Below are 21,569 nucleotides of genomic sequence, written 5' to 3'. Positions count from 1 at the left end.
TGAGAACATGTTTAAGTTACCAGCATCCAATGGGTGCAGGATGAGCCAATGGAAGGACAAGTGAATGAAGGAGCCAGGGCCATGGGGAGAGACCCTGTCTCTGTCCTGGGTCCAGACACACCAGATGACCATGTGCTGCTTCTCCTATGGCTTCAGGGCAAGGCTACCAGGAACATATCCCCTCCCAATTCCCTTTGGTTGATGAAATGTATTATGCATTCTTAAGTCTCTTGGAAGGTTTCAGTCTTCCCAGATCTTCTATGACATACAAACACTCCCACCAGACAAGCACCTTAAACTTTACCAAGACACTGAGGAGAAATGAATGGGCAGCAGGACAGATCATTTCCTTTCTATCTGGGGTGCCAGGGTAGAAGAAATCCTTGACCAAATGTAATCCTGGGACCCATGGCTGGCTGGAGAATTTTAATCAATGGGGATGTTAAAGAAAGATGTTTCATAGCTGAAATCTATGTCTGCATATGTTGCCTAAAAATGTTGTCTACTAAGCCTAAAAGAAAACATACCCCAAGGCGGGAGACAGATATGCTTGGGAAGCTGCATCTGATCACCTCCAAGAAAACAAAGAAAGTTTCTCTAGTGTCTGTGATTACCAGAATCCTTTGCACAGTCAAGTTTGGAATTGAGTAGGAGCTACCATTCTCTTGAGTCGGATTTGACAATTTCCCTCTTTGTATGATTAGAGACATTATTTCAGTGGGAGAGGTGGACCTCAGAGAGAGCAACCCGGGGGCAAGATGTGGAAGGGGAGGAGAGCTCTGTGGGCTCAGGTGGGCAAAGGAGGCTGTGGAGGGTGGGAAGGAGGGGTTGAGCCCAAGGACCTCCCTCAACATCTCTTACCTTCATTTCAGTGCCTTTCCCTTTGATTTCCACAATTTGCTGGGAGAGCCCATTGATCTCGAAGGGGATGAGTTCTTGATAGCTGATAGTTTCTCGAGGATAAAAGATAATTGGAATCTCCAGAGAATTTCCTGGCTTCACCACATCCACACGGAAGTTCACCTCCAGGTGTGGGGTGTTGGTGTACAAACAGTCTATGCTGGGGAAAACCAAGAGGGAGGGGTGGAAACTCTGAGAATGCTGACCTAGAGGGATTGGCAGGTTTCTGACTCTCTGGGTTGGATGCTGATAGGTTTTCTGCCCTGCTGTCCTAGAGTCAGAGAAGTCATTAAAGAACTGGAAGTGACCATACCAATGACCAGCCCCCACTCTGGATGTGGCATTCTGTGATACTAGCAGAACCAGGCCTCTAACTCAGAGGCTCACAACCCCTTTCCCAGCTCTTAACTCTACTGAGCCCCTGCTTGGTGATAATGCATCTCAAGACTGGACAGGAATATACAGTTCTAGAGTCAGATAGGAGTTTGGATCTGGCTCTAGCTAGCCACGTGACTTAGGAAAAGGTTCTTAGATTTCTAGATTTTGTGGATCACTTGGATATCTGTTTCCTTATCTGTACAATGGGAGAGGTGATAGCTATTTCATAGGACTGTCATGAGGATTAAATGAGATGATGTGGCTAAAGCAGTCTACTAATATATGCCATAAAGATGAGATATTATTATTATGGCTCATTGCTCAACTTGAAGGGATCCTGAGAGATCATGTCTGCCCATTTCACCTGTGGGTACGAAGGCACCTAGACCTCTCCATTGTAGCACCCTTCATCTTCCTGACTGGCATTTAGAGAAGGGTCTAGTGAGGCCAATGTATAGAGCTCGATGCTTTAAACAAAGTAAGAGTGAGGTTACATGAAATCATTTTAGAAGCATATAAGTAGTAAGTTTAAAAATTGATATTTAAGTAAACCCTATTAAATTTAAATTTAACCCTAATTGAAACTCCTATAATTTAATATTCTGGGTATTAAAATAATAGCAGCAGCAGCAACAGCTATGGCAGCAGCAACTAATAATAGTTGAATACTTTCTACATTTTGGGCACTGTTCTAAGTACTGTCTCAAGAAGGATTAGTTTAGTCTTCCTAGTACTCTTATATGGTCAGTACTGATTACCCCATTTCAGGCAAGAAGACAGACACACAAAGAGTTAAAAAAAATTTGGCCTTGGGATGGTGGTACAGCTCAGTGATAAAGTACTTGCTGAGCATGTGCAAGGTCCTGGGATCAATTCCAGAACCATAAAAAGAAAAAAAAATGTGGTCAAAGTCACACAGCTAAGGAAGAGCTGAAACTTGAACTTTTATCTGTACTATTCAATTTGGTAGCCTCTAGACACATATGACTATTGAAATTAAAATTCATTAAAATTCAATTAAATAACATTCTGTTTTATTTAATTTATAAATGTTACACTAGCCACATTTCAAGTGCTTTAGAGCCACATCTAGCTCTAGGTCACACTGGATGGGTGCAGATAAGCAGTATCTTCCTCGTTGTGTGAAGTTCTCTACAGTACTGATATAGAGGGCTCTGAGTGAACACAGGTCTCTGGGCCTGATGAGATTCTGTTTAGGTCTGAAATGGGGCCTAGAAATCTTCACCAGAATGTTCCACTGGGATTGTGCAGAGGCTGAATTTGAATCAGAAAGACTTAGGCTGAGTACATATCTGCTCTTTTCTGCAGATAAATTCACCATTTAACTCTCAAAACTTTATTCCACATCTATTACATGAAGAAAATAAACAGATGTCACCAACTTCCCATTGGGTCTTTGGCATTGACCTCTGCACAGGAAGAGGGTTTTAAGCAGAGTGGCTCACAGCTACCCAGGGATCCCCACTAGTGGTGGGGATAGGGACCCAGGATTCACGTCTACCTGAAAGGGTTTGACTTTTCCCATAATGCTTCCTTTTTGGTCTTGGCAGGACTAGATCTAAATGGAGTCTGTAGGACCCAAAAGGAGCTTAGGAACCATTTGGATGCTCTGAGAAGCCTGACTTACCTCATGGATGTTTCTTCCCTGTTGGTGACAACCAGGGTTTGTTTGTATGGGGGCATCCCAGCTTGGTAGATGAAGCAAGTCCCAAAGTTGTAGCTGGTAAAGGAGAAATGGATGACTGGACTCACAGCACAGCCTGAGATGCTACATATAAATGTCGGGCCATGGATGATCTGTGGAGAGGGAATGAGAGGGGGACCATGGTTAGGAGAAACAGGAAGAGAGGGTACTTATATCCTCAAGGTAAGGAGGAAAGTAGTTGGTGTTTTGAAGCAATACAGGTCTTAGGGCTCCAAGTGCAGAGATTCTGACTCGGTAAACTAGAGTTGTGTTTACAAAAGCTCCACTGTAACCAGACGCTACGCTGACTCTTGCTTTGCTCCCACAGCCATGATTCAGCTTGAAGGTGGAGGGATGTGGCAGACACTGGTGGTTACCATCCAGCATGGTGGTTACCACTCTCCCCATGGCTTCTTTTCTAGTGAGACTGACTGGCTGCGAATGTGGGTAGATGAATAATTGATTTCCCATTCTCTTGTGCCGCTCATCATGGGGATATGAACAAAAGAGGACAGGAGGGTCTCCTATCTTGACCAGAGGCAGATTCTTGCTTGGGAATGTTCTTGGTCTTCACACTCTTCCCCTCTGGAATGCAGACACAGGTCTTAGGTAGAAAGATCATTGGTGACAAGGAGATGACAAGAATGAGGTCAAAGGCCAACATGTCCAAGTCCTTGAGAACGCAACCATAAGGTAATATGTGACTCATTGGTACATGAAATTAGTTTGTTCTTCACAAACTTTTTAATACCAAATTTCATAAATTGATAATTGATTTAAAATAAAATATCCGCTATTCATTCTGTATATCATTAGAATATATGTTACTAAAATAAATACTAGAAGAAACATTCTAAACATCATTAGAGTTAGTCAACACTCCTTGGTACAACTTTATCAATTTAAAAACATTTTCTTATTCTAGATTTTGAATGTCAATACTTTGTGGTTGATTCTCTGATAAGTGTTTAGACTTATTACCTTAGATTATCAACTTCTCTATTAATTAGGGTAGGAAGATCTTATGATACATGAGCTTTCTTTTTGCTGTAAGAACTGAAAGTTCTGGAAAAGACACTTCTCGGAAGTGTCTTCTGAGCCACAGCCTGGCATTTCTCACGGATGATGTCTGCAGCTCCACCACTGGGTTCCAGGCCAGGAGAGCGGCCGAGCACCTAGTGGCCAGAGGCTCCACTCTGAATTTCATAGCTTGGATGATTGTCTTCAAAAACTTTTTGTTTTTCACCACTGTATGACCCAGCTATTCCACTCCTTGGTATATAACCAAAAGATTTAAAATCAGCATATTACAATGATGCACCCACATCAATGTTTATAGCAACACAATTCACAATAGTCAAACTATGGAGCCAACCTAGATGCACTTCGACAGATGAATAGATAAAGAAAATGTGAGATATATATATATATATATATATATATATATATATATATATATATATATGCATGCAATGAAGTATTACTCAGCCACAAAGAGTGACATGATGGCATTTGTCAGTAAATGGATGGAACTGGAGACTATCATGCTAAGTGAAATAAGTCAGTCTCTAAAAGTCAAAGGTTAGGGTTGGGGATATAGCTCTATTGGTAGAGTGCTTGCCTTGCATGCACAAGGCCCTAGTTTAATCTCCAACACCACAAAGGTTAAATACTTTCTCTGATATGCAGAAGCTAATCCAAAATAAGGGGGTAGGAAAGAGAATAATAAAAAAGGGAGAGAGAAAGGGAAAAAAGAAGAGAAGGAATTTCATCAAAATAGAGGAAAGATCTGTAGAGTAGATAAAGGGGATTGAGGAGGAGGAAGAAGGGATTGGGAAAGGGGAAGAACCGTGGAATGAGTCTGACCAAACTTTTGTACGTGAAGGCATGGATGAGGCACAGTGGGTGCCAGCATTGGGTGTGTCTGCAGGATGCAAATTTAAGGAAAAAAGTAAACTGTAAATGGATTGAAGAGGGATTGGTGGAGTGGGGACAGGGGGACTCCCACTGGAATGCTTGATGGTGTCCCATTAATTTCTGTGGTTCTATTCATTTTTCTCCACTTTTTTCTTTCTATTCTTCATACTGGGTAATCTCAATTGCTCCGTCTTCAAGTTTGCTGATTCTTTTGCCACAACAAATCTTCTGTTGAGCCTCTCTTGTAAATTTTTGATTTTAGCAACTATACATCTCAACTCTGGAATTTATATTCTTATAATTTTTATTCCTTTATTGAAATTCTCTATTTAGTGAGACACTGTTCTCCTATTTTCTTTGAGTTATTTAGACATTTTCCTCTAGTCCTTTGAAAATTTTTTTGAGAGGTGGCACTGGGAATTGAACTCAGGGGCACTTGACCATTGAGCCACATCCCCAACCCTATTTTGTATTTTATTTAAAGACAGGGTCTCATGGAATTGCTTAGTGCCTCGCTTTTGCTGAGGCTGGCTTTGAACTCTCAATCCTTCAGCCTCAGCCACCCCTACCCTGCCCGCCACCACCACCCTGCAGCTGCTGGGATTATAGGTGTGCTCCATTGTACCTGGCTTTCTTTTGAACATGTTTTATTGATTTTTTTTATGTATTGTAGTTTTCATCATAGAAATCTTTCACCTCTTTTGTTGATTCCCAAGTTTTTTTTTTTTAGGCTATTGTGAATGGGATAGTTTTCTAATTTCTTTTTCAGTAGATTTGTTATGACTCTTTGTTTAGTAACTTTTTATCTTAGTGGTAAGATAGTGGTTGGATAGAGATTTCCTTAAATGCATGTAAAGTGAGTCTCTGATCATTCACCAGGGGCTCTGTGTGTGTGATTGCAGCATGACACTCAGGTAGGCAGCTGCCAATTCTACTTTACATTTCACTTTTTGCTTTCACAGCCTAAGTGGTAGCTAGAGGTAAGAACTTAAGGCCTTCTCCACAGTATCACAACCCTGAGATACACATGTGTAGCACGTGCAATACATGGCTGTCTAGATTCCAGGGAATATATTAGAACTTTTCAAGTCTCCTATGCATATCTCCTTCCCTAGCTTTTCCTTTTATATTTTTGGAGTTAACTTGTTGTTTGCTCAGGGAGCTGCAATGTTAAACAATTGCCACCGATTATTTTGGACAAATGCCTCACGAGAAAAGGCTGCTCACATTGAGCAAGCTCTGAATCGGGTCAAAGAAAAGAAAAAACTCTGTGAGTGGGTTTGCTTGAGTGGAAGTTTCCACTGAAATTCTAGACAGGGAAAATAATGACAATTCTTTAATAATGGGACCTTTGAAGAATTCACTGTCTTCAGTGGCTGACAGGTTGGTGGTTTGCACACTTTGATTTCAGAACTGTTGTGTTTCAAGGCTCCTGCAGAGCGTGGGGTGGGTGGGGGGACTAGGAATAGGGCAAAAATACCTCAATGCTCACTATTCTTATGGATATTCAGCCATTTTTCTTGAGTGAGTGCTCCTAGGATTGCTGCAAGTTTATGGTTTGTGAGTGCTTTCAGAATTTGGACAGTATTAAATGCTCTCACCTTAATTATGAGTTCCAGGCCATTCAAGACACACTTCTGATTTGGGTGGAAAGACAGGGTGGCGTGTTCACTCTGCCCCACATTCACAGTGCCGTTGGTAGGTGAAAATTCAAAGTACTTCAATAGGGTTTTGGGCCCAGCAAGCTCTCCCTGGAAGTTGAAGTTGAACTTCCCAGCATTGGTAAAACTGAATTCACACTGGACACATTCATTTAATTCTGCCTGCAAGACAGAAACCAGAGCAATAAATGAAAATCACAGTTCCCGTCTCTGAGAAAAATATCCTTTTGGAAATAAGGATGGCAGATGATATTGCTGAACTGACTGCTATTAGTTAATATAGTTGAGTATTTCAGAAAGAGCTACTAAGTATTGGGTTCCTTTTTTTTTTTTTTTTCCAGTACTGCTAGAGATAGAACCCAGGACCTCATGCATGCTAGGCAAGCACTTTACCATTGAGCTATATACTTAAATTTTTTTTTTTTAAATTTTGAGACAGAGTCTTGTTAAGTTGCTTAGGCTTGCCTCAAACTTGTAGTCCTCACGGTTCATTCTCCCAAGTATCTGGGATTATTGGCATGTGCCAAATTGTTAATATCTTATCAGATGTATGTTGTCAATTTAATTGTCCCTTGGTACTTAAGCATCCTTCCTTTGTATCCCTCCCCACTGCCTGAAAAAGAAAAGCATTCTGAAGAAAAAAAGCATTCTCATAATAACTATGTACATTCTTAGGATGGAGCTGTTTCTATTCTTTTGGTCTCTTGGCATTTGAGACAGAAAGGCTCAGCTCATATTCTCTTTTTAAAATTTGTTTTATTTTCTTTGTTCTTTTTAGTTATATATGACAGTAGAATATATTTGGACATGTTATACAAATATGGAGTACAACTTTCCATTCTTCTGGTTGTATGTGAAGTAGAATTATATTGGTTGTGTATCCATATGTGAATATAGGAAAGAAATGTCTGATCCATTCTACTGTCTTTCCTATTCCTGTTCCCCCCTTCTCCCTTCATTTCCCTTTGTCTAATCTAAAGCACTTCTATTCTTCCCTGCCACCCCTTATTGTAAGTTAGCATCTGTGTATCAGAGACAACATTTGGATTTTGGTTTTTGGGAATGGATTATTTCACTTAGCATAATAAGTCTCCAGTTCCATCCATTTACCAGCAAATGTCATAATTTCATTCTTATTTATGGCTGAGTAATATTCCATTTGCATACACACACACACACACACACACACACACACCACATATGGGCACCTAAGCTGGTTCCACAATTTAGTTTTTGTGAATTGTCAGCTCATATTCTCTTATACCACCTTCCTCAGTTAATTGTGGAGACTGAGAGAGATAGTAAGGCCCTCTCACACCTTTACCTCATAGAAGTTGATGATGTTGGTCTGGTTGGGTGTCAAGAGAGTGACGGAGCCAATCCTGTCCTTGCACTTGACCTCTGCATTCATAGTGTATCCCTCAGCTTTGACATTTAATGTCAGAGGGTGGACTTTCTTGTTCACATTGCAGATCAAATTAAAGTTCACATCTCCTTCATGCTTTGGTGTGAAGAAAATATCAACTGATACCCTGGATGGAAAATAAGACAGCAGATTTGCCAACTGAGCCATCCAGTTAAAACTTGCTAAAAAACATAAGCCCAGTGAATCAGCAGATGCACCATGAGTAAAAGGCACCAAAAAGGCACTCCAAATCCTGACGGAATTTTAAGATCTGCCAGGCAAGGCTAGACTTTTCTCTGTGGATTCACACATATAAGACAGCAAGGAAACAATTTACAAACACGAGTGAAGATAATGAGGACGAGGGTTTAAAATTCTCAATGCTCTTTCATTCATCAAGAAAATGAATACCAGGGAGTAAGTAGGACACAGATGGAATTGCTAATATCTAAATCTTAGAGTTGGAAGAGGTTTTATAAATGGGGAACTCTAATGCATCCTCCTGGCTGTCAGGCCTTGAGTCCCTGCCATGCTGGGAGGGTGCATCCCGAGGTCTTCCTTTTCCTTTACCTGGACAGAGGTGGAATCCAGCCTTCCATGGGACAAACCACCAGGCTATTGCTGAAGCCTTCAGAATATCGGGAGTTGTCCTGAAAGGCAAAGTTGAAGCCCAGGTCCTCCTTGTTGATGATCTGCACAGTCTCCCGGGCTTCTCTGCCTGGGGAAGAAATGACAGAGCCCAGTGGAGGCCTCCTGTCTGCTTGCTGAAGTACCTCAGTAGACTCTGCCCTGCAGGCAGGATGGAGCCTTCTTAGAAGGACTCCCCAAGTGCTATTCCCTCCCAGTCTCAATTCCTTGGCCCCGGACTAATTTTTTTCTTTCCTTTTGCTCTTCAGGTGACTTCTCTATCTTGGGGGATTTTCCTTCTAGAACTTCACTTCACTAATCCCCTGCTCCTGCTGGGTGGCTCAGCTGCCCTGGTTGAAGCTCTCCTTGCATTCTGGCAACAACATTGTCTTCCCTTGCTCCCTCAGTCCCAGGAGTTGTAATGCCTTCTTGAATGTGCTAATGGGGCTTGACTCTCTCTGATCCGACCTTTAACTGCCCATATCTCTGTAAATAATCCCTGAATTGAATTATTTTGAATTAGACCTTAGGTATGGCAGGAGTTTCCTTTCCAGGGCACTAAGACATCCCCTCTCATTTCTTTTGCCCCTTGGCCGTTGTTGAAGATTTATTTTCCTACATAAACTTCAGGACTAATTTATCTAATTTCTTTCCCTCCTCAATCTTTTTGGGGCTAAACTGTCAGAGTTAGTATAAGTGGGTCCCAAATATTGCACGGAATATACTTACACTAAGACACTTATTCTCTGAAATTAAAATTTAACTGCATCCTATATTTTATCTGGCAGCTCAAGTTGTGATTCTAAGTAGAATTTGATTAGATTCACATTTATTTTCAATCAGGCATCCTTACCAATGAGGAGAGAACTGAAGTTGATGTGTGACTTGTCCAGAGAGATGAGAGGGTCAATGGCTTTGCCCACCAGAAGGAAAGGGACTGAGATATTGTGTTCAGGGATTAAGAAGGTCCAGAATGCTTCCGTGATGTCCAGATGGGAAGGTGTGAACTGGAACACAATCTAAGAAGACAATTGGGAACACAGTGGTGAGAGGCACTTCTGTTTGCTTACTCCTTGTGTCCTTAAGAGGTTTGTTGGTGCCAGAGTCATGACAGCTAATATCCTCAAGTTATTGCTGCTTTCCAGTCTCTGTGAGGGCTTGTAGGTCTGGCTGTACCAGCAACATCAGTGTCTCTGCCCTACCCACGTGTCCTTTAAGGGAATGTATCCCACCCACAGCCTCTTCTGGTTGTTATATTTTGCCCTGTCTTCGGATGGCATGGTCGTACCTTAGTTGACTGGACCATAGAGCTGGCACCCATTTCAAAGAAAGAGAATATACCTGTCTGTCAATAGCCTGCCACACAGCCAGACCCAGATTAGCAGGGATAACCATATATTTCACTGAGAAGTTCAGAATTAGAAAACAAGTGGCGAGGCTAGCTGGCAATAGAGTTGACGGTTAAAGATGCTGTGAGGGTGAGGTGGGCCGTGGCATGCCACAGGGGAAGAAACTGGCTGGTGGGGAGAGAATGGATGAGATGGAAGAGGAGAAGAGAAAGACCTGGAAGGAAAGTTCAATCTCAAAACCTGACCCAAGTCCTTTTATTCTTTAACTTGAGTGAGTCTCTTTGCAATTTGTCTGTCAGGACCAAATGGGAGAACCATGGAATGTGGCCAGAAAGGAAACAGAGAGGTTCATGTCCATAGTCCGTGCCCATGCCAGGGTGACACGGGGAAGTGTTGTAGAGAAGAGTCACTTCAATGACACTACTGTCATCCAGAGGCCAGAATGACTCTGTATGATGGATTCTACAACTTGCCTCTCCAGGAATTGGGCAGCATCTTTGACATATTTCTGGGCTATCCAAGTAGTACCATGTCCAAGGCAGACCTAGCTCCTGGATCCTGTCATGCTGATGGCTAGGTATTGGCAATATGCAAAGGTCAATATCAGTAAGAGTCAACAAAATACATTTCATTTAATTTGGAAAGTGTTAAAAATATTGAACTAGCGACCAACAGGTAGAACAGGGAGACTTACATAGAAAAGTGGAAAATTTTGGCTTCCCCAGAAAAATTATTGGAGACTAGGCCTCTCTGGGTCTGCTTGTCTATGTGGTGGTCATCTGCCAGAGAAGAGCTGGAGCCAGTAGGCACAGGTAACTGGCATTCCCTATCATTGTCTACCTGACCTTCTTCATTCATTTGAGTGACCTTCCTGAAGGCATTTTAACTTGTAATGTTTGTTCTACAGGTTTATTTCTGCCTCTAAGATTCTTTACAGAACTTCTTGGATAGGGAACCCATAGTAAGTTCATATTTATATCTGACTCCTGCCCTACATCACTGAGACATTTAGGAATAAGCTTCAGGACATGCCTCCACTTTTCTCTTTTGTCCTTTGACCTAACATAGGAAAAACGCATCATTGTCCTTTCACTATTATCAGCCAGTTGGCCAGTGATAACTTTTCTTCCTGCTGTTGTATGAGTCCTCCCGTATTTGTGTCTGGTTCTCTTTTGCCGCTTTAATAGTCTCAATTAAACAACAACAGCAACAAACTATAAATAACTAGAGCTCTTTCTTTCACTATGGTCAGACAAGAGAGTTCAGCTTTGTCTTGTTCAACAGGCCCAACATGCCTGGTAGCCACTCAATAAACAGGTGCTGTTGACCCATCTTGAGGTGGTTCTCCCTATCACGACCTGCGCTGTATGCACACTTGCCATTCACAGGTGGCTGCAAGGATCTGAGCTCTTTGTTGAGGGGTCCCCGTCCACACAGACCTCAGCTTTCTTTTCAGGGTGGATGCAGCCCTTCTCTGTGAGGCATGTGAAGGCTGGAGGGTTCTGGAGACTTTCAGTTTCTTCGGACATCCAGCGGAAGGAGTAGGCACTATTGGTTGGGTTCAGGATGGTAAAGGTCCTGATCAAAGGGAAAAATTGACAGCAGAAAGTGAGGGAGAGAATTGAAAAGTAAGAGAACTTTCCTAGAACCTGGCCCTAGTACAGTCTCTACTGGGAATCCTAACTGTTCTGAGCACTTAATTATTATAGAAATTAAAAACTCCATCTCATCTGGGGATCCAAAGTGTGGCTAGGGTTCTGGACTTGGAGTAAAATTGTGCCAAGGCCACCATCTGTGATGCTGGGTGGTCAAGGTGGTGATCAGGGACTATACCTTTATATGTATATGACATATATGTATATATGTATATGTATACATATGTATATGTGTATACATATACATATATATATATGTGTGTGTGTGTGTGTGTGTGTGTGCTGATATATAAATATATCAACTTTTCTTCTCTGTCCAAGCTAAGGAGACAGAATTTAGCTTCCTTCATATAACAGTTCTCTAAAACTCAGGTCAACCCCCAGAATATCAGGACTGTTCCTCGGAGCCAAGTCTAGCTAGTTTCTCTTAATTCTTTTTCTGAGTTCTTTAGAAGGAAAGACAGATATAAATTCAACCAATGTAAATCAAAGCAACTCACTGGAGATTCTTTTCTCCTACGCCCACACTGGTGAACTCAATCACCCGGGTGTTTGCATCCAGAGGTCCTGAATCAGACCCTCGGAGCTCTGCGTTGCGCCGATGACCAGTGATATAGTCCGAATCTTTCAGGTCAAAATGGCAGAGGGGCAAGAAGCTCCGTCCTTTGGCTACCAGGACTGGAGCTTGCTCTCCAGGTGGCAGGTTGGGAATCCTAAGAGGATAAGGTTATTTTTATTTATGTTTTATTTTGAAATCAGTCGGTGCTTTCTTAGTTGTTGGAAATGAATATTATATCAGAATGTGAGCTCTGTGAAAGTAGAGGGTAGGTAGGTTTTGGTCAATACTGCCACTTTCGTGACTTTATTAGTACATGACACATAGTAGGTATTCATTCATTAAATGTAAATGGATGAATGGGCTGAATATAGGGAGCCTGATTTTGAGTTCCTTCTGTGTACTTAGGTATCGCTATAAGTTATTATTCCATTAGTGGTAAGAAATCTTCCTGCTGAAAAATAAGAGCCCTCTCACAGACATTTAATGGGATATAAAGAGGGAACTGGAACTTAATAAAAAGTATCTTGAGCTCCTTGAAGAAGGTAAATAAATGTGAACAGACTCTTAGCCCCAGGACCAAGCTGAGGTGGCCTTGGTGTGGGCAGGGTCTCTGTGGTGTGACTGCAGGGGTTCAGGAGGCTCCAGTGGCTCACATGAGTCTCTGCCACTCTAGGCCACCATTCACAGATCTCCTCTGTAAGGCAGGGGTTCTCCATGGAGCTGTTCTAGATATGGCACCACCACACCAGGGCCTTTCATTGTCAGATGCATTTGATTAGGTTTTTTCTTACTGCATCTGGGCACCATGTTTTCCTCAACTACAATGTAACAGGACCACCGAGGACGGCATGACCCCCTTTCACCACCTAGTGTTTATTGTGTGCCAGGCACTGTTCTAAGTTCTTTGCTTGAATCAACTCATTTAATCTTCCCAACCATTCTACAAGGTGGACATTATTATCTGCATGTTATATATGAGGGAATTGAGCCTCAGAGAAGGGGCAAGAAAACTTGCCCAGTTCATGGTTTCCCAAAGACTGGAACCCACCTGGCTGCCAATCACTCTGTTGCTTAGTGGAATGCTCTATGTGTCTGGGAAGGGGGAGGTGGAGAGAGGGAAGCATCTGGAGAGGGTTGATGATCAGGATCAAGACCAAATTCTCCTTGTTCTCCAAATGCTGGTCCCTCTCAATTCTTCCAGAAGGAAAAGTGGTAATGTGGAGCTGTGAAGGGGTCTGGGGTTGGAAAGATGGTGGCAGTAGTGGGATACAAGGCGGTGGGGGGGGGGACGAAAGCCAGAGAGCCACAGAGGTCTACCCCTGCAAAGATGGAAGTTCTGGGGAGCACGTTTCCTTACTGGCAGAAAAGGTTGCTTTCAAACTCTCCAATGTCCAGTGGGGAGAATTTCACTTTGAGCTTCTGAATCTTTCCCATGGGCACGATGCCGGAGGAGGGCTCCACAGAGAAGGCCGAGGGGGAAGCTTCGTTCCAGTGGTCCATTCCACTGTCCGGGGTGCTGCCCGTGCCCTGACTAAGCTGATCTTTTAGAGCAGAACCTGGGGGCAGAGAGGGTGGGCAAGAGTCCTCAGTTGCAGAGAGAGGCAGCTCACTCACAGGTCCTGAGGGACCCTCTGTGGGGTCTGTGGGATCCACCTCTGGTAGCAGTTTTACTTAATCTTGAGCCCTAAAGTAAGGAATCGGCTCTCATATCTCACAGGGTACACATGAAAAATATTTCTATGAATTCCATAACGTTTCCAAATTTTCCTTTGAGCACAAGGGGGTGGGTCAAGAAGGTGACTGTGGATATTTTGCCCTAGAATAATGGGCTGTGAACATAATTGGGTGGGGGGATTAGTGTTCTAAAGTAGAGGTTTACAATCTAGGGGCCCATTTGAAATGTCTGTTAATCTCCAAAATAATAATGAAAACTGTATTTGCCTACAAAGAGCTGGGGTCTTTTCTTTCTTTCTTTATTTTTATTTTTTTCTGGGGCCTTTTCAAGTGCTTCACATATAACACTATACACTCGGGCATGGGTGTGTGTTTTCCTGGGAAAACAGTTTGCAGCTTTCATCAGTTTCTCTGAGGGGTATGCAATCTCCCAGAAGGACAAGTACTTAAAGACGAGAGTCCTAGTGATCTATGAGATGGGGCATTGTCCTAGGGAGGGGTCAGGGAGGAGTCCAGGAAGGCAGAAGTCAGCTCTTCAGGGTCTCGGGACCATTTGGCTTTTGGTTCAATTTTCCTTAGCTATTAAGAGAATGTCTGAATAGTGCTAGTCTCCCTGTGCACTGTTTTACTAACCAGTGACTCAGGTTAGGCCCTGGGTTTGGCCTGTCATCGTATGTACCTTGCACTCCTGGCATCACGAAGCTGACTGCTTTTGCGGTATCTTCTGAGGTCCAGCTGAATTCAAGCTGTACACGTCCTGAGTTGACCAGGTCAAGTCTGTGAATTGACCAGGGACAGATTTCAGAAATGTGCTGCAGATGATTTTTGTTCTGCCTTCATATCATCTGTACTGCTTCTTGAAGGCAAAAGACTCTATTTCTTAAGTATTTTTTAATGGCAGAATTTTTAAATTGTGCATATTTACCACATTTTCTTATCCACTCATCTGCTTGTGAACACCTAGGTTGATTCTATATCTAGGCTCCTGTGAATAGCACATGAATAAACATGGAAATGCAAGTATCTCTTTAATATGCTGATTTCATTTCCTTTGGATAAATGTCTAGAAGTGGGACAACTGGATCCATTTTTTAGGTTTTTGAGGAATCTCCACAATGATCAAGGTTTTGAGGACTCCACAGTCCCATCATTTGTGGCAAAATGGATGCAACTGGAGGACATACATTAAGTGAAAGAAGTCAAACTTAGGCAAATACCGCATGTTCTCTCTTACATGTGGAAGCTAAAAAAGTAATCACTATTTTACTGTCTTCTACTTTGAGCTAAACTTCTTTTAGCTTCCATCATATTAATGAAAAATTCCCATGAGAGAGGAAACAAATTTACCTCACAGGACAGTATCTCTCTCAGGAACAAATACCATATACCCTCCTTTGTCTATCATCTCCCACTAGAAATGATGTCCCGTGGGCAGACACCATTTGTCCTTGACCCCTGCCTGTGACACCTTCCCTGACTGAGATACAAACTTGAATTTTAGTGGTTTTGAACTCAAATTCTGAATCAGCTGAGGCTTTTCTTGCCTCAGTTTCCCTGATCTAAGACAAAATCAGAGAGACAAAAGCCTTTTTCTGGAATCACTATTAAATTTGATTACAGCCACAGTTGGAAGGAAACAATGGTGTCTGAGAAATAAAACACACATGATTTTCCTGGTTTTAGGGGCATAGTAAGAGTAGGAGTTTGAATGGGAGTAGTAAGTCTGGGGTGGGGTGCAGAGATTCGATTTCCATCATCCAACCCAAGTAGACCATGCAGGCTTGCCTGAAATCAAGTTGACTCTAAGGGCCTGTGTTTATTGTGTAAATTTATGAACATTAGTTTTTATCCTAAAGATAATTTTTATACAGTACAGAAATCTCAGGGCACAAAGAATTTTTCATAAAAAGAGACCTTGCTAGGCTGGGGTTGTGGCTCAGTGGCAGAATGCTTGCCTTGTACATGTGAGGCACTGGGTTCCATCCTCAGAACCACACAAAAGTAAATAAACAAAATAAAGATACTGTAAAAAAAAAAAGAGAGCAAGCTTGCTTTAGGTTGGGTTGACAACCATTTTCACAGTGGGCTAGATAGTAAGATTTTTGCAGTGTGTACCACGTGGTCTCTGCAGCAACTACGGAACACTGCCTTAGTAATGAAGAAACAGCTGCAGTCAATACATAAATGAGTGGGCATGATTGTGTGCCAGAAAAAAACATTTTTAAAAAATAAAAATAGGCACTGGGTCATTGTTTGCTAACTCTGGTTTAGGTGAAATGGCCATCAGATGATTATACTTCCTGCTTTCTACGTTTTTGGATCTACAATGATTTGAGAAGACATTTAAAGAGCAATAAATGCAAAATGAGTTGAATGAGTTAGTTGCTAATTTCTACAAAGTAGGAATGCCAGCAGTTCACATTTTGGTCTTTGTACATGTTGATCTCTTTGCTTAGAAGACCTTTCATTCCTTCTTCTTCACCTGGCTACCTCCTGTTTGTCCTCCAAATTTCAGCTGGGCACCACTTCACCTGAGAAGCTTCCCTGGCATTCTCTCCCTCTCTCATGTCTTGACCTTGAGACTTGGGGTTCTTTCTTGCTACATGCACATGACACTATGCTGCAAAAGATAATTCACTTGGTTCTAGCCTTCCCCCACCCCCCTCCAGAGTGTGAGCTCTTGGAGGGCTGGGCAGATGCTGCCTTTGGATCCTTGTAGCTGAGTGTGGGTGAGAGTTCAAATAACCATTTCTCTTTCTGAAAGACAAATGTGATTCTGAATGAGCTTTCTAGCTCTGCTCCCCTACAAGCCTGGTAAAAGAGAGAGATCAACTGTACTAGGCAGCAACATTGTTTTCAACAGAAGTGATGTCAAGTTGGTGAATCACATAGGGACTAGGAAAAACCATGATGGGAAGGAAGCCATTGCTTCAGGGTTCTCTGAGTGAAGTGGCTCTTGAAACAGGCATCTTCCCTGCGGGGATGCTAGAAGCTAATTTTAGTTTGAGAAAAGTTGGCCTCTGTTAGGCATGGGGCTTCTAAACTGGGATGAACCCCATCCCCACTAGTGTGGATATTGTCTGAGGTGTCACCTGAGGGGTCAGGAAGCATATCAATCCAGGGTGGCTGTGTAGACTTCTACAAGGACAATTCCCACTGGAGTGGATTGCTGGATGCCACCCTGCTGGTAGACTGTTTTCTGGCTATATTTTGATTTCATGTGAAATTCAACAGCTTTGTGTGTCTGAACATTTCATAGGGCTTTGGATGGTGCTCTGGTGCATGCTACACAGATGGGAGGCCTGGTATTAAGTGTTGCAGATGCTGCGTGAAAGTATGATGAATGGGTTGGTGGATGATGGAATGAAAGACTTTCTCTACGAGGTGTTATGAAGCTGTTGATGACTTACTCAAACACTCTGGTCTGGTAAACCAGCGTATCCTTAAAGTTTACATCATTCATTTGGCACTGGTATGAAGCATAATCCACAGTGGCACTGATCTGAATCTGCAGTTCTCGGTAGTTTTCTTCTAGGACTGAGTGGGCAGGTTCAGGATCCGTCTCTATCACCTGTAATAAAGGCAGCTGTGTCCTTAGTGATACAAAGCCAGCTGCCTGCAGGAATAATGAGGGGATAGCACAGTACTGTATTCCACCCGCCTGAGTTAACACCAACCCACAAACTCGGGTTCTAGAGTAAATGATAAGGCACACCTACAAAGGATTGTAAATGAAAGAGGAAGAAACTGAATAATAAGGAATTACTGAAAACATCAGAGGTGCAGGGGAATGAGTGTAAGGATCAGATGGATTCCAAATAAAGTAGAAGAAAAAGGATCATAATGATAGGAAAATATCTTGATGAAATAGGAAACAAATCTAAAATGGAGAAGACCAACAAAATTATTTACTTGAAAATATTTTAAAAATCTTTGGTGAGACAGGTCAAGAGCAAAAGAGAAAAATATGAATAACTAGAATCAGAAATTAAAAAAAGGCACTACCACCAAGCCTACATATTTAAATATGGTGAGGAAATATTGTAAATAATTCCATGAGATTACAAATGAAAACATAGTTAGATGGTAAATGTCTAGAAAAATGATTTAATAAAATCAATGCAAGGACAGATAAAAAATCCTAAAGAATCCTGTTAATATTAAAAAATGGAATAGCAATAAAACAGGTGTTGAAAATCTGAAGAGCCTTATTACTATAAAGAACTGAATGGTAGTAAAAAATGTTTTAAAACACCTAAATAAATAGAGAAATGTACCTTGCTAATGGAAAGGACAAATTAATATAAAATTGTCAGTTTTTCCTGGGAGATCACTAGGGTTAAAAACAAGAAATGGGCAACACTGTTATCTAGATTATGAAATTGGATCCTTGCCTCACATCATACATAAAAATCCAGGTGAGCCAAAGGATCTTAAACATACATGCGAGAGAGAGAGAGAGAGAGAGAGAGAGAGAGAGAGAGAGAGAGAGAGAGAGAGAGAGAGAATATCTTTCTGGGAGGGAAGGGTTATTAAAAATAAGACACAGTAATATAAAAGACTAATACATTTGACTTTTCAAGTCAAGAACATTTTTATTCATCAAAAGATAAAGTAAAAATTAAGTTATAAATCTGATGAGGATATTTGCAGACAAATGATATATAAGGAAGAATTTATTAAAATTAAAATAGCTCAGACAAAGGACAAGCATAATAATTGAAAGACAGGCAAAAGACACGAGAAGGCATTCATGTAACAGAGAACTTGCATGGTCAATAATCACATGAAGAAATCCTCAGCCTTATTATGACTAGGGAATTGCAAGTTAGGTTCATACTTAGGCTATTTCCCATCATCCAAATTATACACATAAAAATGTCTGATAAGGTCAAGTGTAGGAGAAAATGTGGATCCTTAAGTCCTCTTTGAATGAACCAGACAAGTTTCAAGATAGTGATTAGCTCCGGAAGGTAGGTAGAGAGAGAGAATGACTACAACCACACAAGTGGTCAGGTTCTACTTCCCTTATGGGGTAAGTGTTTGTCTGTGATAATGACATTATTGAAAAAAATTGACAAAAATAAATAAAAGAGGGGCATTTACAGACCAAAGATGAGATTCTGCCATTAGGGAGAGATTATGACTACTTTAATTCTGGACACCTGAAGAAGAAGAAGAAAACAACTAAAAAAACAGTGATTACATTTTTGAAGAAGAAAAAGATGGGTGAACTTGCTCAACTTGTCAAGACTTAAGCTATAAATTTAGCAATGAAGTCGTGTGGAATGCATAGTATGGATGGCAGGGGGCATGTGTGGACGTTCAGTTTGTCTCCTGAAATCAAGGCAAAGTAGAATGGAAAACTTCTCTGTCTCTATGAAACAAAGAAATGACGAGACACTGAGCTCGAGACCAGCAGGCCCCCGAGAACAGCAGGCCAGGTCAGATCTGAGCTTAATGTCCCCGCTTACCTTTCGCTTTGTAGGCAAAGTTCCAGGAGCGTTTCTAGATGCATCCACCCACTTGATAGTGTGCATGCGGTCATCCCAGTCGGGAACCTGCTCTGCAGGGAGCTGGAACAGGATCCTGGAGAGCTTGCACTTGAGCCCCAACTTTTTCAGGTGGATTGGCACATCTGATTTCATGGTCACCACTATGTCCTTGGTACAACCAGGGTGGAGGTGGCCCAACTAGGGAAGAGCCTGGCATTAGTGTTTTTTGGGAACTCAAACTTGAAGACTCTTGATAACCATGTGGTGACATTCTAGAGAAGTGGTAAAGCCACAGGACTTGGCAAAAATGCATTATCCAGGGCTGGGATTGTGGCTCAGTGGTAGAGCACTTGCCTAGCATGTGTGAGACACTGGTTCAATCCTCACATCACATAAAAAATAAATAAATAAAATAAAGTTATTATGTCTATCTATAACTAAAAAATAAAAAGAGCATCATCCAAACCTGTATAGGTAGATTGACTTAAACATGCACAAGAGGCTCTTAGGAATGTAATCACAATAACAAGGCAACCAGTAGTTATCCAACTGCTACTTGCTTCCAGTGCTATTCTAAACTCTTGCACAATTCTACTAAGCCTCACAATAACCCTATGAGAGGTATATTATTCCCATTTTACTGACAATGAAATTTGCAAATTGCTTAAGGTCATTGATAATGAAAGAGCTGGTCCAAACCCAGGGAGTATGGTTTCAAATACCACATGCAAGCCACCTTATACTTTCAATCAATATGATCCATACAAATATGGAGTGATGAATTCAGTATGCTAGCAGTTCTCAGAATGTGGTCTAGTGATCTTTGGGAATCCCAAGACCTTTTCATGGAGTCTATGCCATAACCATTTCATCATAGCACAAAGATGTTATTTGACTTTTTCATTGTCGTTTTCTTATGAGTGTACAATGGAACTTTTTAAAGACTACATATGATATTACATCAGATTGAATGCAAAAGCAGACATGAGAATCCAGATGACTTATAGTAAGCCAGATATTAAACAAATTAATAAAAATTTAAATAATGCTACCCTTCTCACTCAAGAAAAAAGAATACACATATTTTCATAAAAACATGGTATTTATATTAACATGTAGGTTTATTATTATATTTTAAAATGAAAAAAATACTTTTTTTTCAAAATACTTTCAGTTTTAATATCTAATATAGTAAATATTGATAGACATAACCCAATAAATAAAAATTCTTTTGGGGGTTCTCAATAATATTTAATAATATAAAGAAGTCCTGAGACCAAGAAACTGGATTGCTGAAGTGTACTATTTATAAGGGAAATCCAATGTTGTCTAAAACAAAATACTTTATGAATTATCATACACATTATGAATTATCATACACAAGCACACACATATATGACAGTTCTATCATGTTTCTGCCAGGTAAAATATTCTCCTGCCTCTGGAGAGTGAAGGGAGAAGGTTTAGTACTTGCTCAGGCACGTGTGTGTGCCCGTGTATGTGTGAGTGTATACATAAATGAACTATTAGCTTATCTCTGCCTTCTTTGACTAACCCATTGATAACACAGATAATGCTCCATATTAGATTATACTGTGTCCATTTCCTCATGAGTCAAATGCAGATAAAAGTAGCATTTACCTTATAGTGTTATGGCGAGGATTAAATAAATTAACCAGGGTCTTGGAAATGACACTGGAGTATAGTATGTACTCAGTTTATTTAGGGTTAGATCTGGGCCGTGCTTGGGCTAGGATCTGTTAGGGGAATTAATTTAAACTTTATGTCCCTCTGGGAAACAAAACTTATTCTTGATAGCACTCAAAGGTTTAAAGGTGATAAAGAAGAGTCTCTAACCCTCTTAGCTCTGTCCTTTTAAAATTCTAGGCTTGAGCAGAGGTTGCAGTGAATACATCTGGGTGTCCCAGTCTCCTGGGAACTGACAAGTGAACTGTGTATGAAAAGCAACTGCTGGAAGAGGCAAGAACCTGCTACAGTACTGTCCTGAGCCTTATTCAATGTCGAGCTTTGGTCAGCATTTCACAAAATGTGCACCATAAGATGCTAAAAGAATTTTTAAAATTAAAGTTAAACTAGATGCTGATGGACCCTGGGAATGTTTAAGAGAAAGATGTAACTTGCAACATTTTCTTTTTTTTTCTTTTTTTTTTTTTTGAGGTGCTGGGGATTGAACCCCAGGGCCTTGTGCATGTGAGGCAAGCACTCTACCAAGAAGCTATACCC

At 41.2% G+C, this 21,569-nt stretch overlaps 1 protein-coding gene across 1 annotated transcript in view; it reads right to left on the bottom strand.

Annotated features, from left to right (window-relative positions):
* The window catches only part of Hydin (HYDIN axonemal central pair apparatus protein), a 319,191-nt gene that overhangs the window by 19,366 nt on the left and 278,256 nt on the right, over positions 1–21,569 (bottom strand). The window contains exons 65-76 of the mRNA XM_026399248.2: positions 19,305–19,523; positions 17,241–17,401; positions 14,510–14,607; positions 13,514–13,712; positions 12,098–12,310; positions 11,382–11,520; positions 9,447–9,612; positions 8,537–8,684; positions 7,886–8,093; positions 6,502–6,723; positions 2,927–3,096; positions 862–1,060 (exon numbers count right to left, since the gene is read on the bottom strand). Coding sequence (XP_026255033.2) covers positions 862–1,060; positions 2,927–3,096; positions 6,502–6,723; positions 7,886–8,093; positions 8,537–8,684; positions 9,447–9,612; positions 11,382–11,520; positions 12,098–12,310; positions 13,514–13,712; positions 14,510–14,607; positions 17,241–17,401; positions 19,305–19,523 — 2,142 coding nt within the window. The remainder of the gene's footprint in view (positions 1–861; positions 1,061–2,926; positions 3,097–6,501; positions 6,724–7,885; positions 8,094–8,536; positions 8,685–9,446; positions 9,613–11,381; positions 11,521–12,097; positions 12,311–13,513; positions 13,713–14,509; positions 14,608–17,240; positions 17,402–19,304; positions 19,524–21,569) is intronic.

The sequence above is a fragment of the Urocitellus parryii genome, chromosome 15, assembly GCF_045843805.1.
Source record: "Urocitellus parryii isolate mUroPar1 chromosome 15, mUroPar1.hap1, whole genome shotgun sequence".
In the NCBI taxonomy this organism is placed as follows: Eukaryota; Metazoa; Chordata; class Mammalia; order Rodentia; family Sciuridae; genus Urocitellus; species Urocitellus parryii.
Note: the sequence above shows the minus strand (reverse complement) of the source record. Positions and strands in the feature narration are given on the sequence as shown.